General features: G+C 39.9%; 1 protein-coding gene across 3 annotated transcripts in view; it reads right to left on the bottom strand.

Annotated features, from left to right (window-relative positions):
• rgs3a (regulator of G protein signaling 3a) overlaps positions 1-14,647 on the bottom strand; it is a 116,184-nt gene that overhangs the window by 93,341 nt on the left and 8,196 nt on the right. Inside the window, exons 5-7 of one of the 3 annotated variants that reach the window (XM_068335739.1) lie at positions 14,348-14,416; positions 11,270-11,330; positions 9,180-9,270 (exon numbers count right to left, since the gene is read on the bottom strand). The exons of 1 other annotated variant lie outside the window; for it this stretch is intronic. In XM_068335739.1, the coding sequence (XP_068191840.1) occupies positions 9,180-9,270; positions 11,270-11,330; positions 14,348-14,416 (221 nt within the window). Of the gene's footprint in view, positions 1-8,424; positions 8,648-9,179; positions 9,271-11,269; positions 11,331-14,347; positions 14,417-14,647 lie in introns of those variants that run through there. One more of the 3 variants, XM_068335742.1, reaches the window with a different exon arrangement.

The raw sequence follows: 14,647 nt of genomic DNA, 5'->3' as shown, positions 1-14,647 counted from the left end.
TGGCTGGTGTGAAGAAAATATTGTTTGTGTTACTTCCACTGAGGAAACACATTTTCACCCATGTTTGTGTATTGAATGGAGGATGAGTGTCAGGCCACAAAAGGCTTTAATATATTTTAGTGCAGATCTGGATGGGGGGGGGAGGCAGAGCAAGGTTAACTTTAAGCTACGTATGTTCACCTCTTAGTTTGTTACATCTTCCAAAAGGGTAGATAATACAGGCCATGTCATCATGACTTTGTGGGTTGCAGGTCAGTGTCTGTTGAGCTCAACACAAAGGGCCAAACACACACACAGCGGATATGATAAAGCATATCAGCTGGATTCACACACATTTGGCAGCACAGTACCTTTCCCAGGATTTGCTTTTGAGCCTTGGAAAATAACTCCAGCAAAACAATCAGCGAAAAGCTTTTTTTTTTCTCTATGACTCACTGCTTTGTTCACGCTGAAGCTTCTCTCTCTCTCCCCATTCACTCTGTAGCTCGCTCAACCACTGCTGCAACAGCGCTGTAACACCATCTCTGTCTCCATCATTGAGCTGGGCAGTAACTTCAAAGAGTGTTTTTACATCAGCAGCAAAAATCCTCAAATAATCTTTGACCTCCAAGTACAACATTTTCATATTTACTCTAAACTGTCATGTTTGCTCTACCTGCTAATTTGTGTGTGGCGTGATAATGGACTGGAGGAAATCAGTGCCAATGTCTATATTCCTGTTCTCTAAAACCTAACATTATAGGCAGCCTTTAGGAATGTGTCATCATTTAGTACTACTATTTCTATACTCTTTAACACTATAATGTAGTGTAACCCAAGAATAAAGGAGTCCTATAATGTCTCTTTTCATGATAATCTGAGATTAGAAGGAGGGGATAGAAAGGAGGCAGTAAACAAAGACATGCAAAAAGCCAAAGAAAGGAAAATAAATGTGAAGGTGTTGGCAGTGGAGTCAGTCTAAGATCTGCCAGAACATGAAAAGCCTTTGACTGTGTCCAAGTCCTCCATTGCACCACTCGCTCACTTGACACCTAGTCCCCCTTTTCACCTCCTGTCGCCTGCAAACAAATAAACTCATGATGGAGAGAGTGGAAAAGCTGAGAAGGGAGGAGATTAGTCCACTTGATTGCTTGGGTTTTATAAGATCACCTCTGGCATCAAGAAGAACCAACATTGTCTCTTAAGAAAAGAGCTGACTGCCAAAGAGAAGCTAACTCAATAATGACTGGATTATAGGAAGCTAATATGCTTTAAACTGTTGACAGGAAATGAACACATTTTAGTCAAAGTGCCTGGAGAAGTACTTTATGAACGAAAATAACAAAAATATGTTGTGCTTTGGATAATTTTTCAAGATTACAGACATGTGATACATAGTGTGTAGTGGTGACAGACACCAAGTAAAACCAGATCACTCTCATCTACTTAGTTTATGCTTAACCTGAGCTGGGAACATTATTATTTAGTCATTACCGAGTTGTTGTTTCATTAAATGTTTAGATTAAATAGGAATAAGCTACATGGATCATAGATATATAAAGAACCCAATGAAAAATAAACTTCAAATTTAAATAGATTTAAATAATTTAAATAAAGATACAGCATTTAATAATAAGTACAGTGGAGTATTTTAATATTCTAATATTTTAATATTCTAATATATTAAATATGGACTAATATTCCAAAACATCAAAAAAAAGGAACTCATTTGAAATGAATTAACAGATGTTGTAGCCATGCACTAAACCAACCATACATTATAGGGCAATACAGGCATTCAGACAACTTTTTTTTGTAGAGGCGAGGCAAAGCCATCGATTTATTGAACACTTTGAGGCCTCAGCATTCAAACGGATGAACACAGCAGAGAAGCTGATACAGATTTCAGAACAATGGGAGGAGAATGACATGAGGGCAAAACATTCAGTGTGAGTGGATACTCTTATTTAAAAATCTCTCCTCTGCCAGCTGTCAGTCAGCGGAATAGGGTGAAAACTGGCAGAATGTGAATGATGTTTAGCTCTGTCATCTACAAACTGATTTGCAACAGATAAGCTTTGGTGAAACGGTGCAGACCATAAACATCATGGCTGTTTCCTACACTTCACCGCAGACTGGTGCCTGGATGTAAACGCTGGGCGCAGCAGTCAAGTGAAAATGAGGTGTATACGTTTCTTTGTTAATTATTTGTTAACATGTTGATTAAATCCTTTTTCTGTAACAGCAGTACCTGTCACTGATATGATGTTCATTACAGTGTCGAGCAAACATGTCCCCTTTCGAGAGCAAGGCAACTCGCATACAGGTTGTCTCATTTGATAGCCAGCAGAATCTTTCTTTACAGAACATCTGCCAGGAGTCTAGGAGGGGAAAAGGCAACGGCATATTTATTAATAGTATCATTGGCTTTGTCATGGTTTTGTTCTTTTTGTATGCTTGGCAGGTCTGTTTTTGTGTTTAGCTCGTCTCCTGACAGGTCAGGCTGTGGCAGAGGATGTGGCTGGCTCCTAGTAGCTGACGAGGAACACCAGTTCCCACTCTGCTCATCAGCCGGTACTCAAAAGGCCTGGTCTTCCCCTAAGAAAGCGGCAGATAATTCCATCCTGTTTCAGTGATACGAGTGCTCTTAGTTGTCTCTCAGCTGCCTGCTCTTTCCATGTTTGTGGATTTTTGTCTTTTTGCTCTGCTGTTTTTGGTTTTTCTTTGCTCACTCATGTTTTCAGCTTGAGCAATAAAACAGTTGATTTTTACACGTGTCAGTCTCTGCTCCTTGGGGTCCAGACTCGAAGGACCCCTAACAGGCTTGTAGGATATAATATGACAGGTGTGTAGGTTAACAGGCTAAACTGTGATTATGTATACTTGCATGGCTTGTATCTCAAAGTACTGGTGTACCCACATGCAGTTAAAACAGCTGTTGACTCTGAGTATCTATTGTAGTCAACATCCATTATGCAACACAACACAATTGGGGCTTCAAATTTACAGTAGGTCTCCAGGAAATTACTAAATTAAGAGGTTCATATTGTAACCTAATGACACAACCACAAAATATGATTAAAAAAACCATGACAGAATAAGCTAACACTTTCAACAAATAATAATAAAATAAGGCATTTTGATTGAACTCAATAAGATGTTCATATTTTGTTCACCCTGTTCATATCATGACAAGAGTACGGAAGTAGGCCATGCATGAATATTTCAACAGAAATATCTGGCTGCTAAATGGATGCACAGGTAAATGTAGTGAACACATTCATGGCATTCAAATAGATCCATGAGAAGAATGCATTTGGTGTGTACAAAAGGTCTCTGCACACAAACATCCCAAAGCAAAGCATATTTTAAACACGGCTCAAGAGAATCATTCAACGTTTACATTAAGAATGAGGGACATATGTGCCCTGGGTCATCTCTGACCTCTACTGATTCATTTATTGCACAATGCTACACAAAAAAGACAATGTGAAAACATTTGTCCACTGTGGATAGCTAGGTACTTTAGGGGTTGACACAATTGATTTCCTTATTGTTACAAGGTAGACAAGTCACAGAGGATTATTTCTGTTGTCTGCTGATTCAAAGTGCTGAATGATTTGAAGAGAATAAAAAGGAAAAAATTCAAGATGAGATGGAGGTCAAATTCATAGTTAGATAGTAGATAGTTGCAATATTATGTATTTTTCACTGATCTAGCTTTGTTACAATGACCTGAGTAAAAAATAATATTAGCAATACCACTAGAGGTACTTAAATTCTTTATTTATTCCTTTTCCTTAATACTGTTTTCTACAATGAGAGCTTTAACACATGGAGTAGCTGACATTCCATGAGCATAAACATGATGCAGCTCGTTCATCGTTTCATTGCATGAAAGCTCGCTTCTCACTGGAAAGAGGACTTTACCTCATTAAGGTGTTTTTAATAGAGTGACATTGTCATAGATGGATCTGGTAGACGGCGGCTAAGCAGAGAGCTGTAATAAATGACAATTACACTGATGGCGTACAACTGTAAAAACCGGTCATAACTTTTTACCGGTCAATACAAATAAAATGGATGACCCCAGATGCTTAAAACATTGAATCTAAATACAGTATTTATGTCATTTGCATGACGACAACATGGCATTTAATGCACATCACACGTGTATGTATATATGCTGGAAGTCAGCGCCGTGAGAACAAGTTTGTCATCCGTGACTCAGCGCCTTGTTAGTCATGCTGACTTAGTTCTGCCTGCTGTCTGAGCTCTCGATATGTGAGGAAATCAATCTTAATTTATTGTGCGTCCATGCCAACTTTCAGCCGTTATGGTCCATCGACTCCGACCCCAATGCTGAAAAACGTCCTACCTCTGGAAATGAGAGACTCTGCTGCAAGGATTTGTGCTGTTTGCAGACACTGATGCTTGTAGTCCAGTCTGGGATGAGGTTAAAGATTGAGCCATGTCACCCTCTCTTACACCTTTTACCCTTCACCCTTTGATTCAAGTCACCCCCCCCCCCCCAGGTATTCTGAGTATTCACATCATTATTTATCCGCTGAGGAGTTGCTACTGCAGATTTCTTTATGGACTTCTTTGTTAACATTAACAGTTTACTGCAAAAAGTAATAATGCATCAAATAATGTCCTTTGAGGTTTTCTGTTGCCTCTTTTTGCCTTTGTTCTCGTCAATATTTTACAGAAGGTTTAATAGACAAAGTGTGAACTCGTTTCTCTAAACATTTTCCAACTTCATCGGCTGCTTCGAGACAAATCAACCCTGCAAAATGTAACACACACAAGCTGCTCCTTTAAATGACATACAAGTGACCACAAACAGAAACATGTGGCAGCATAAAGCGCTTAATTTACACCTTTCTGACCTTTTACCTTTCTGAAATATACTCAGTAGCCTCAAATGTCAAAATACTGTTCATGTTTGGTAGTGTTTTAATAAATCACCACCCAACATCAACATGAGCAGATGTCTAATTAGAATACATGGAAAAGCCTGTGTGGGGATGCAACGGCCATAAAATATGCTAGTTAACATTCAATACTGCAGTGTTTTTTGTGTGTGTGTTTTTTCATATACTGAAATAATGATTCTCCTTGTTTTGTTTTGTTTTGGGTTTTTCTTTGTTACAAAAAAAGATGGTGAGGTATTTTATAATGATGTCATTTCTAAAGATGAGAACAGTGTGCAAGCTTATGTGTAGTATGATTTATAGACCAGTAGGTTGTTTCTGACAGCAATTAAAATCCAATAACTTTGAATTTTTTCCAAATTTTCTCTCTTTTGAGATTAGGAAAAAGATATTTTATTGAATAGTTTATGAATTTCCAGGGCAGGTTAGGAAGCACTAGCTAACAATATCAGAGGGAGAGAATGTCCAACACAGAAGCACGAAACTGAGACTGTCAGCTGTTGGTCAAATGTTTCACCTCAGGACAAGCAGACATTAGGATGGAGTTAAAGCATCCGATTCATGAAATATCAGATATAAAGTCACCATTGGGCTGCCATACATGAGCCCTGACAGAAAAATTCACAGCTACTATTTACGAGAACAACTAAACCACATAAAAACACCCCCTACCTCCTCCGTGTCCACGTCCAGCCCTTCCATATACTGTATGTTAATAACAGTGTACATTGTAATCTGCTGATTTAAAGCCTAGCCATCTGGTGGAGCAGTGTTTGTGTGTGTGTGTGTGTGTGTGTGTGTGTGTGTGTGTGTGTGTGTGTGTGTGTGTGCGTGCGTGCGTGCGTGCATGCATGTGCAGCATGTCTGGACCTTGCTCATCCCTTATGAAAAGAAAGACAAGGGTGTGTGTGATGAAGATGACACACTTTTTAAGCACAAGCCCACTGGGTTTTCTGCTATTTTTACATTCACGCATATACAGACCACTGACCCACATTGTGAGCTCGTTGGAGGGGAATACATCAGATATGGTCAAAGACACACACACACACACACACATACACACACCTTCAAGTCACTATAGGTCTGTCAAAATAAGGCCGTTTCAAATGTAATTAAAACACCTCATCTCCAAAATATATCCCAACCCAATGAGCAGCTTAAGAAAAAAAAATATTGTAAGCCATATATCTTTTTTAAATCCACAAATAAGTAATTGATTAATAATCAGACCAAGCAGCATTTGACAGGTTTATTTTGTCTCTTAAAGCTTGGGAGGGGAAATGAGGCAATCTTGACTTTTTTTTTTTTTATTACATCTTAAATAAGGTTGTGCAGCCGCTTAATACAAAAACATGTACTGAGAATTGACACTAATTGTCCTGTCAATCCATATTTCAGAGAAGTTATTTGGCTGCCACTCATACACAGCATCTCCTATTCAACTGCTCAGCTTGTATAAGCAAAGCCAAGATGGCAGTTATTTTATTGTAGCCTTCTAGTGTAATTAGCTGTCAACACACAGCGAATGGGTCGTGTTGTGGAACCAAAGTCTGAGCTACACTATTCGAGTGTGTGAGAATGTATTTTTGGGCTATTCCTGCATGATTTAGTCCATATTACATGGCCAAAATATCTCAAATGATCTTTCCCCTATATTTAACTTAAACTGTTGACATTCTGAATATTAAATGCAGTCATTATGTAAGAATGATGCTACCTCTTGTGAAGATGTGAAGAGGTTTATCTTTGTGGTTAACAGCAGCTGACTGCCAACAGGTGCTGCAGCTGTTTCAGGGAAAGTAAGTGTGCAGATGGGTGTTTGCATCTGATGCAAGTTTGAACTCGAATAAACTTATTATTTCTCCAGCTTATTTTACCACTTGACCTCATTCTGCACCGTTTCATTGATAAGACATCACTTCAGAGAAAGATTACAAAGTTGAAAAACAGTTAATGCAGCGTAAATATGAATGCAAAGCTAATTTATCCAGAGCAAGAACAGGAAGCTGGTGAGGCTGCCCAGCCTCCAGCGTGCCCCCGTCTCACGCCTGTAATTGCAGAACTTCTCTTTAAGGACATGATAAGGCATAAATGGAAAATAGCGGACTCTTATCAACAGGCAGCCAGTTTTTACTTCATAATGTAAGTTTAGACAGAACCCTTTTGCATTCTGCCATAGTAGTAGGCAGCATAAGACATGGAATGGAGACCAGCAGAGTAAATGGAGAGAATGAAAATACTCTTGAAAGACAGGGAAAATGCTGAAGGATAAACACAAATATACTGATGATAAGACAGAAGATAGACACAAAAGGACAGAGACATTCAGGGAGAAATGGCTGGAGACACACACACACACACACACACACACACAGACACACAGACACACACAGACACACACACACTGGGGGATATTGTAATGAAAGGCCCATGAATTTTGGTCTTTTCCACGTTACTGCATGTCATGCCACAGCAGTGCCATCGTGGCCTACATTCTGCCAGCTGGCTCCCCCCACTCACACACACACACACACACACATACACTCACACACAAACATGGATAAGATGAGACAGTAGTGGGGCGGTATTACCACTGACAATGATGAAAACATTCTGCATGCATTATAGCCCATGTTCCTGGGTTTGTGAGGAGGTTGGTGGACTTCATTTGACATTAATGGTCTTGGCGCTTTGCTTTCTCAGCAGCTGGTGATTAGAACGACTGCATTCGTCATAGAGTTAGTCACCTATCACATAAAATAAATGCTTCCCTACACAACCCTTAAGTATAAGTCGGGATCTCCTCATGCGAACCTTGTAATGGTTTCCTGCTGGTTGAGCCTGGATTTCAGTCTAATGCTCCCATCCCATTTCCATCCGCAGGAGCATAAAACTAATTTTAAAGTTGCATGAGGTAGATTATTCTAGTTCAGCCAAGCAGCAGGCTATAAATTTGAGTTAGCTAACATCTTATCATAGCAACATCATTCTCATGACCCAGAATGGAAGTATGGGGAAAAAGCCACAAAAATGAATGGCACTGAAAACAGAGAAGGTTGCAGAGGGCAAAGGAAACGTGCAGGTTCGGGGTTTGTGCACATTGCTGTGTGCTGATGTGAACAGTTTGCGCATATGCATGGAAAGATGGTTTCATGATGTAAGTAATGACTGGATGGGTGAGCTAAGCTCCTTCAGGGCTCTTCTGTGGACGGCAAAAGTGACCAATTTAGCTCAGCTACCAGCAGACACACTCTGAGTATGTAGGAGATATTAAAAAAACCACCCAACAATGAAGTAATGCTGAAGAGAAACAAGACAGACAAAAAGAAATGGGCAGTGAGACAAGAAAAAAGGGGGAAAGTGGAAGAAGCAAAGGAAAAAACAGACAGGAAAAAAGATTCAAACGCCATCAAAAGAAACAATTCAAGTTTTACATTTTGCCGCTTCCCAACATGTAACTTCATGTGCAGCGAGCGCTGTCAGGTACAACACAAACAGTACTCACCTAGTGTAGGCTGCCCTTATGGCTGGCACAAAGTGGCATAACTCCAGCACACACACACCTCTATCACCAATGTCAAACTACCAGTAAGAGCTAACATGAGTGAAGGAGATAAGGTAAGAGATAGACTTCCAAACATGTGTGTTTGTGTGGGTGTTTGTGTTGTGAGTGTGAGTTTGGGGTGGGTTTGTGTCTGTGTGTGAGGGAGATCCACCACAGCAGTGGACAGTACGGGAGAGCCTCGTCCCCCTCCCTCTCTCCCTCTCTCTCTCTCGCTATCTGGAAAGTGTGACGCGTCAGAGTTGCATCCAGACCCCTCCCTCTCTCCCAACTCTCGGTCTTTTTCTCATTCGTTCTACCAATCCCTCTCTCTTTCCCTCTCTTAATCCCTTGTTTCCCCAGTCACCCCACCTCCTGACCCAAAGGCTGATAAAGACTGAAAAGCTGCAGAGCTACAGCACAAACACCCAACACGCCAGGCACATGCAAACAAGATGTACGTGGCAAATATGTAAAACTGATTGGTCATTAAAATATGACTAATCTGTCTATTTCCTTTAAATGCTGTTTAGGGTCATCAAAACATTTTATAGTTCGAATATCATTTCACCATTGATTGCATTATAAAGATAAAAAATGAACCAAAAGAGGTGAGCTTTGCCAAAAATAAAAACAAAAAGATACAAGAATTTGCTGATCTGAAAATAAATAAAACTTCCAATCCGATTGATTAACGGTGATCAATGGAGCTGAGGTACCTGTGCAGTCATAGTTGTGTTGTGTTGACACTTTAAGATGTTTCTTTCTCCCCAGCTCCTCTCCAAGTAAGTAGTACCATCCTCGAATCTCCTGAAGCACAGACACACAGAGTGAATGTGTGTGTGTGTGTGTGTGTGTATGTGTGTGTGTGTGTGTGTGTGTGTGTGTGTGCGTGCGCGTGTGTGCATGTGTGTGTGTATGTGTGTGTGTGTTTCACGCACAACTTCAAGCTCTAGGATTCAGCCTAATGAGATCTAAATACGAATCTTTAACTGCACTGGATGCACATACACAACAAACAAAGGCATGCAAACACACTCAGTTTGCTTTCTCCTGCAGAGCCGCTGACAGTGGAAACACACACAAACACACACACACACACACACACACACACACACACACATACACAAACACACACACACACACTCAGCTTATTCCAGCAGCTGATGCCCCCACTTCTGCACTTTTGCACGATGAGCCAGATGTCATGTGCACACGTGTTTGTCATGCGTTTGAACTACAGTATGTGTGTTACATAAAGCCAGGCGGTGGTTTGAGGAAGAGGGGCTCTGATTTGTAATCCTGACGATGTGGACAAATACAGGACGACACTGTTTTAAGCCAATGTTATTTGACACGTATTTAGTACAGCAGACACACACAGACACACACACACATTGCCTGTACGCAGGCGCACACACAGGCAGCCTCTGCTTTTGTACTAAATAATGTGATGCCGTGGACAGTGACAATAATCTCCATTTTAAAAGCATCTTATCTGAGTGGACAGATTTCTGCAGGCTGTTGGACAAACGGGGGAGGGCAGGCAAGGGGGAGTTGTATGGAAGATGGGGGAGGGGAGGGGAGGACATATGTCCTGAAAGTCAGAGAGGGATTTATGCCATCGTTCAATATTACCCTGAACATGTGACACAGTAAACTGTTGGTCATGAGGGAGGCAGATGAGACAGATGAGCAGAAAATACAGGAGACAGAGAGGTGAAAAACACACAGAGACACACACACAAGGTGGCTAAAGGGTTCAAACAAATGACGAGCTGTGTCAGGGGAGGTAACACCAGCAGGTAACAACTAAAGCAGCCAACAAGCTTCTAATGCTTCAGACTTAAAACACAGGAGAGAAAAAGGAAGGGATGAATTATAGAAAACACAACAGAAGAGAAAAAAAGACATAACTCTGTGTGACTCAAAGCTAAAACTCCTTCATTAGCATATTAAGCCAATTAAATATTCATAGGAATAAATGTTAGATGAAGGAAGCCATAAGCCTGACTAAAATATAATTACTTTCCGTTGTTTGTTTTCCTCCCTGATGTAGACGTGGTTAATTGAAACTACAAAAAGCGCAGCTGCAGTCAAGCTTATTTCCTTCATTTTGTCTCTTAAGCACCAAATTAAAGTTTTTATTTGAACTCCTTCTTCAGCCTGAGAGAAATATTTACAATAGAGGGAGCTGAATGAATGCTGACACCATTCACAGTCAAATTTTTAGCTGTAACATCTTTCACTGTCACCTTAAAGCTCAGATCAGCTCATCAAAACGCTGCTGTTCATATCGAACGCAACAAGCGACAGGATAGGTTGAAGTTCCTGCTGAGCTGTCACCAGTTAGTCCCTCAAACAGAACATAAGTACACAGAAAGTATAAAAGGGTTTTAAATAAACACACACAGGAATGATAAATAATGAGGAGGAATGATCAATAATGTAATAGAATACATGAATGATTAAGCACTAAAAAAAACTACATTCTTAACATTTGCAGTTTCCTGCACTAATCACTTCAACGTGGACTTTTTGTGGCGAGTACGCAGAATGTAGAAGCAAAATATTCACATTTGCAAAAGCTCAGGAAAGACAGCAGGGTAAATTAGAGTTGAATAAATAAATGTCAAAAGGGAAAGAGTTAAAGGATGAAGTGGATGGAGGAATAAACTGTTCCGACTCAGCCACAAATCAGTGATGGTTGGTTCAATCCCCAGTTCCTCCAAGAAATGTTTCAGTTCGAATACACACACACGCACGCACACACGCACACACACACACACACGCACACACGCACACTTACCTTGTCCAGCTCCATGAGGGAGCACACACCAAAGCTCATGCAACCCAACAATGCACTCACCCTGTGGATGCAAGCAGAATAAATGTCATGAAATCCTGACCCCTGGAATGTGTTCTGCATCTTCAAATTTGTTCAACCCACCTGCCTTAATTATAAAATACTCACAAATCAATGTTTTATTTGTTTTTCCATCTTGGAGTTAAATTTCTGTCATATATAATCATTTCTTACAGAACTGGACAGGATCATTTATTACATAATAGACGGGACAAAGTTAATCTATTAATCTGGGTCATTAAAGGCAATAACTAAATAATGGTAGTAAGCGTGAGCAGTAAATATGTCAAGCTTAGGAGATACACATGGATACTCATGTTGGACAGATTTCATTATCAGAGCTACAAGGATCTGTGTGTGGTCGCAGCGGACGGAGTGGAGATGTTTAATTATGCATAGACAAAAACTGTTCTCGACATCTCCACTGCTTGACTGGACTAATGCAGCTGCTGATGCAGATTTGTCGACAAAATAGAAGTCAGCAAAACCGAACACCTGAAATGTGTCTCGGCTCCACTCAGCAGAACCTGAAAGCTGCACTGACAACCTGGAGTGAAGACACTATCGAGTTATAAAGACCAGCTCTGCTTAAACCTTTAATCAATGGACTTGTGTGCATCATTGGTACATAATAGCACACATGGATCACCACACAAGAATATGAATAGTGAGATGAATAAGAGATGATGATCTATTTTTTCTCATTATCTCATAAGAGCAAAAACCAATTATTAATAAATTAACTGATTTGAACAGGCTGTCTGGACATTGCCTAATGTTCTAATCCACTAAATCTTTTATGCTACCTATTAGCATTCAAAGATTGGCACAAGAGCATTCGTTAACAACACAAAGTGCAGATGAGGCTTAATGAATATTACAACTTTCACGTATTTAGTCAGACATGTAAGTATTGCAAATCCAAACCAGACACTGAAGCTAAAATACAAGTTAAGAGATCACCATTTAATTCACATTGAGTGGGACATGAATGTGTCGTCTACAAACAGTATTTCCATTGTATATTTCCAAAGTGAGCCCTCAGTCTTTGCGGTCAGTGCACTCCAGGATCCACACGCGATTGAATCCGCAATCGAGAGCGAGATCTATTTATCTTATTATTTACGGTAATTTAAACGTGTATGAACCCTCCCCATACTGATATTAAACCACCTTCTATCTGTATTACCTTTTCCCACACTATTATCGACTGTTTAAAGCACTTTTGTGTCTCACGAAAGTCCGAGACTGACGGAACGAGCGCAATTCCGGATGCCGTCAGCCAATAGCATGCGCGTATGGTATCACGTGACTGTCGACCAAAAATCCGCGATGAGGTGGAGTCGCAATCGTTGATGCTTGACCGCGCGAGGGCGCACTGTATACGCTAAGGCTATGACACTGTGATAAATGATGTAGACGTTCACAACAGACCTGCTTTCTCAAATGTAAATGTTTTCTGAAGGAGAACAGGAGTGTTACAGTTTACCACTGCTGCCAATCTACCTCACTATGTGCATAAGCCTTACTTATTTTGTAAATGTTTTGCTGCATGATTGTGTGCATTCATTACAGCTGCATTTGGCTATTGCAGCAGGCTGATGTTCAGGAGTGCTTAAGAGGATTTGCAAAAGAGGCGCCGCTTCCCACAAATTCCTTCACAACAGGACTGACAATTGAATAAGTGTACAGTATTTTTATGATATTTCAGGAGAGACTTCATTTAAAAAAATTTTATTCACAAACTCATCTCATGAAGTATAACATAACTCCATGGGTTCCATCGATAGTGATTTTGGTTCCATTAGACAGGTTGATCAGTTTTGATGGATATTTATACATCTCTTAGCTGAACAATGTGGTTACATGAGCTGTGGCAGCCATCCTGAAGTTGAAGGATGGAGCAGCACACAGCTTTTTCTGTTTTCGTCTCATGTGGCGTCCTCTGCTTTTAGGTAGCTGGAATTAATAACCTCCATTCAATACCAGACCAAACTTTCAGTTCCAACAATGTAATTATTTCTTTGAATGCTATGAGTGTGTGTCATCCTTGAAAGACCGGACATATTCAACAGATTATATTAATCTTTTTTCATTGGACAGCTCAACAACAAACCAGATGATGGAGCTGTTCAAATCATTGCTGCGACAGACTCACATGCTGTTTATCACACAGGACAATGACGGTGTCCTCGCTGAATGATCCATGTTTATGTGTGAAATATTTTTGTTTAAATGAGATGAGAGTGAGAAAACATGTGGGAGTCAATCTTCTTCATGATTTAGTTAATTTATTTCTATTGTTAGACAAAGGGATGTGAACCCTTATTTTCCAGTGCTAATAAATCAATGCAAATATGTAATAGATAAATACTGCTTGGCCAGTTATTAATCTCTATTCACCATCAAACTAATATTGAAACGCAGAAGAATATTGCACTGTTTAAATGTGTTTTTACTGTTGTAAACATTTGCTCCTTCTCATCAGGGAACATCTGGTGTGAATGAAGATTAATTGCTTCTTAGAGATGAGTAAATCACTTTTAATCTACATCCCAGAAACTGTTCCAAAAGGTCTTCATCTTTATAATCATTCCATGATCTTTATTCAGACACTGATGTAAGCCTGAGTCTTGCATGAAGTATTGCATGCATCCTTACAAACATAATGTGGTACAAGCTATTCAGTTTTTATACTTATTGGGAATTCTCATGTTAGAAGTGGCATATTCCAGTATTTCTACTATAATTTTCTTCTGTCCTCCCATTAGAGCAGAGCACGGGAAATGTGTGACTCCTTCATTCCCATATCCACCGCAACCATTTCAGCTCATGTCTGAGACAGGAGTAGCACCTTCACTCTAACAGATTCAGACACAATCATACAATGAAACACTCACAGCCGAGCATCATCTATGAAATGGTGTTCTGCTGCTGTGTGATGGCATGGCTGTCCACACATAAACATGCTGTTCCAGGCTCATTAAAATAATCATTTTCCCCCAATTTCCCAGCAAGTACCTTTTTATAGAGTCAGAGTTCCACATCGTGAAGAGCAGCCTCTTATGGAGATCCCCTTCTCCAACAGCACTGAGATAAAAAATATAAAAGTAGCCTCAAATTAAACTGCAATGTATTTGTGATATACTGAATAAATTTTGGCCACTTTAAAACACTTGAAAAGTCCCAAACTGAAAGGCATTAGAAATTAAATGTGTCAGAAATACTCAGTAACTTCAGAAAAAAATTCTAACATTTTACTACAGCAAATTTCGAACATATTTGACTTCAATGAAACATGTTTGTGACTCTAACCTAAAA

The sequence above is a fragment of the Antennarius striatus genome, chromosome 15 (assembly GCF_040054535.1).
Source record: "Antennarius striatus isolate MH-2024 chromosome 15, ASM4005453v1, whole genome shotgun sequence".
Classification (NCBI taxonomy): Eukaryota; Metazoa; Chordata; class Actinopteri; order Lophiiformes; family Antennariidae; genus Antennarius; species Antennarius striatus.
The sequence above is the reverse complement of the archived record's forward strand: the minus strand, read 5'-3'. Positions and strand labels throughout refer to the sequence as shown.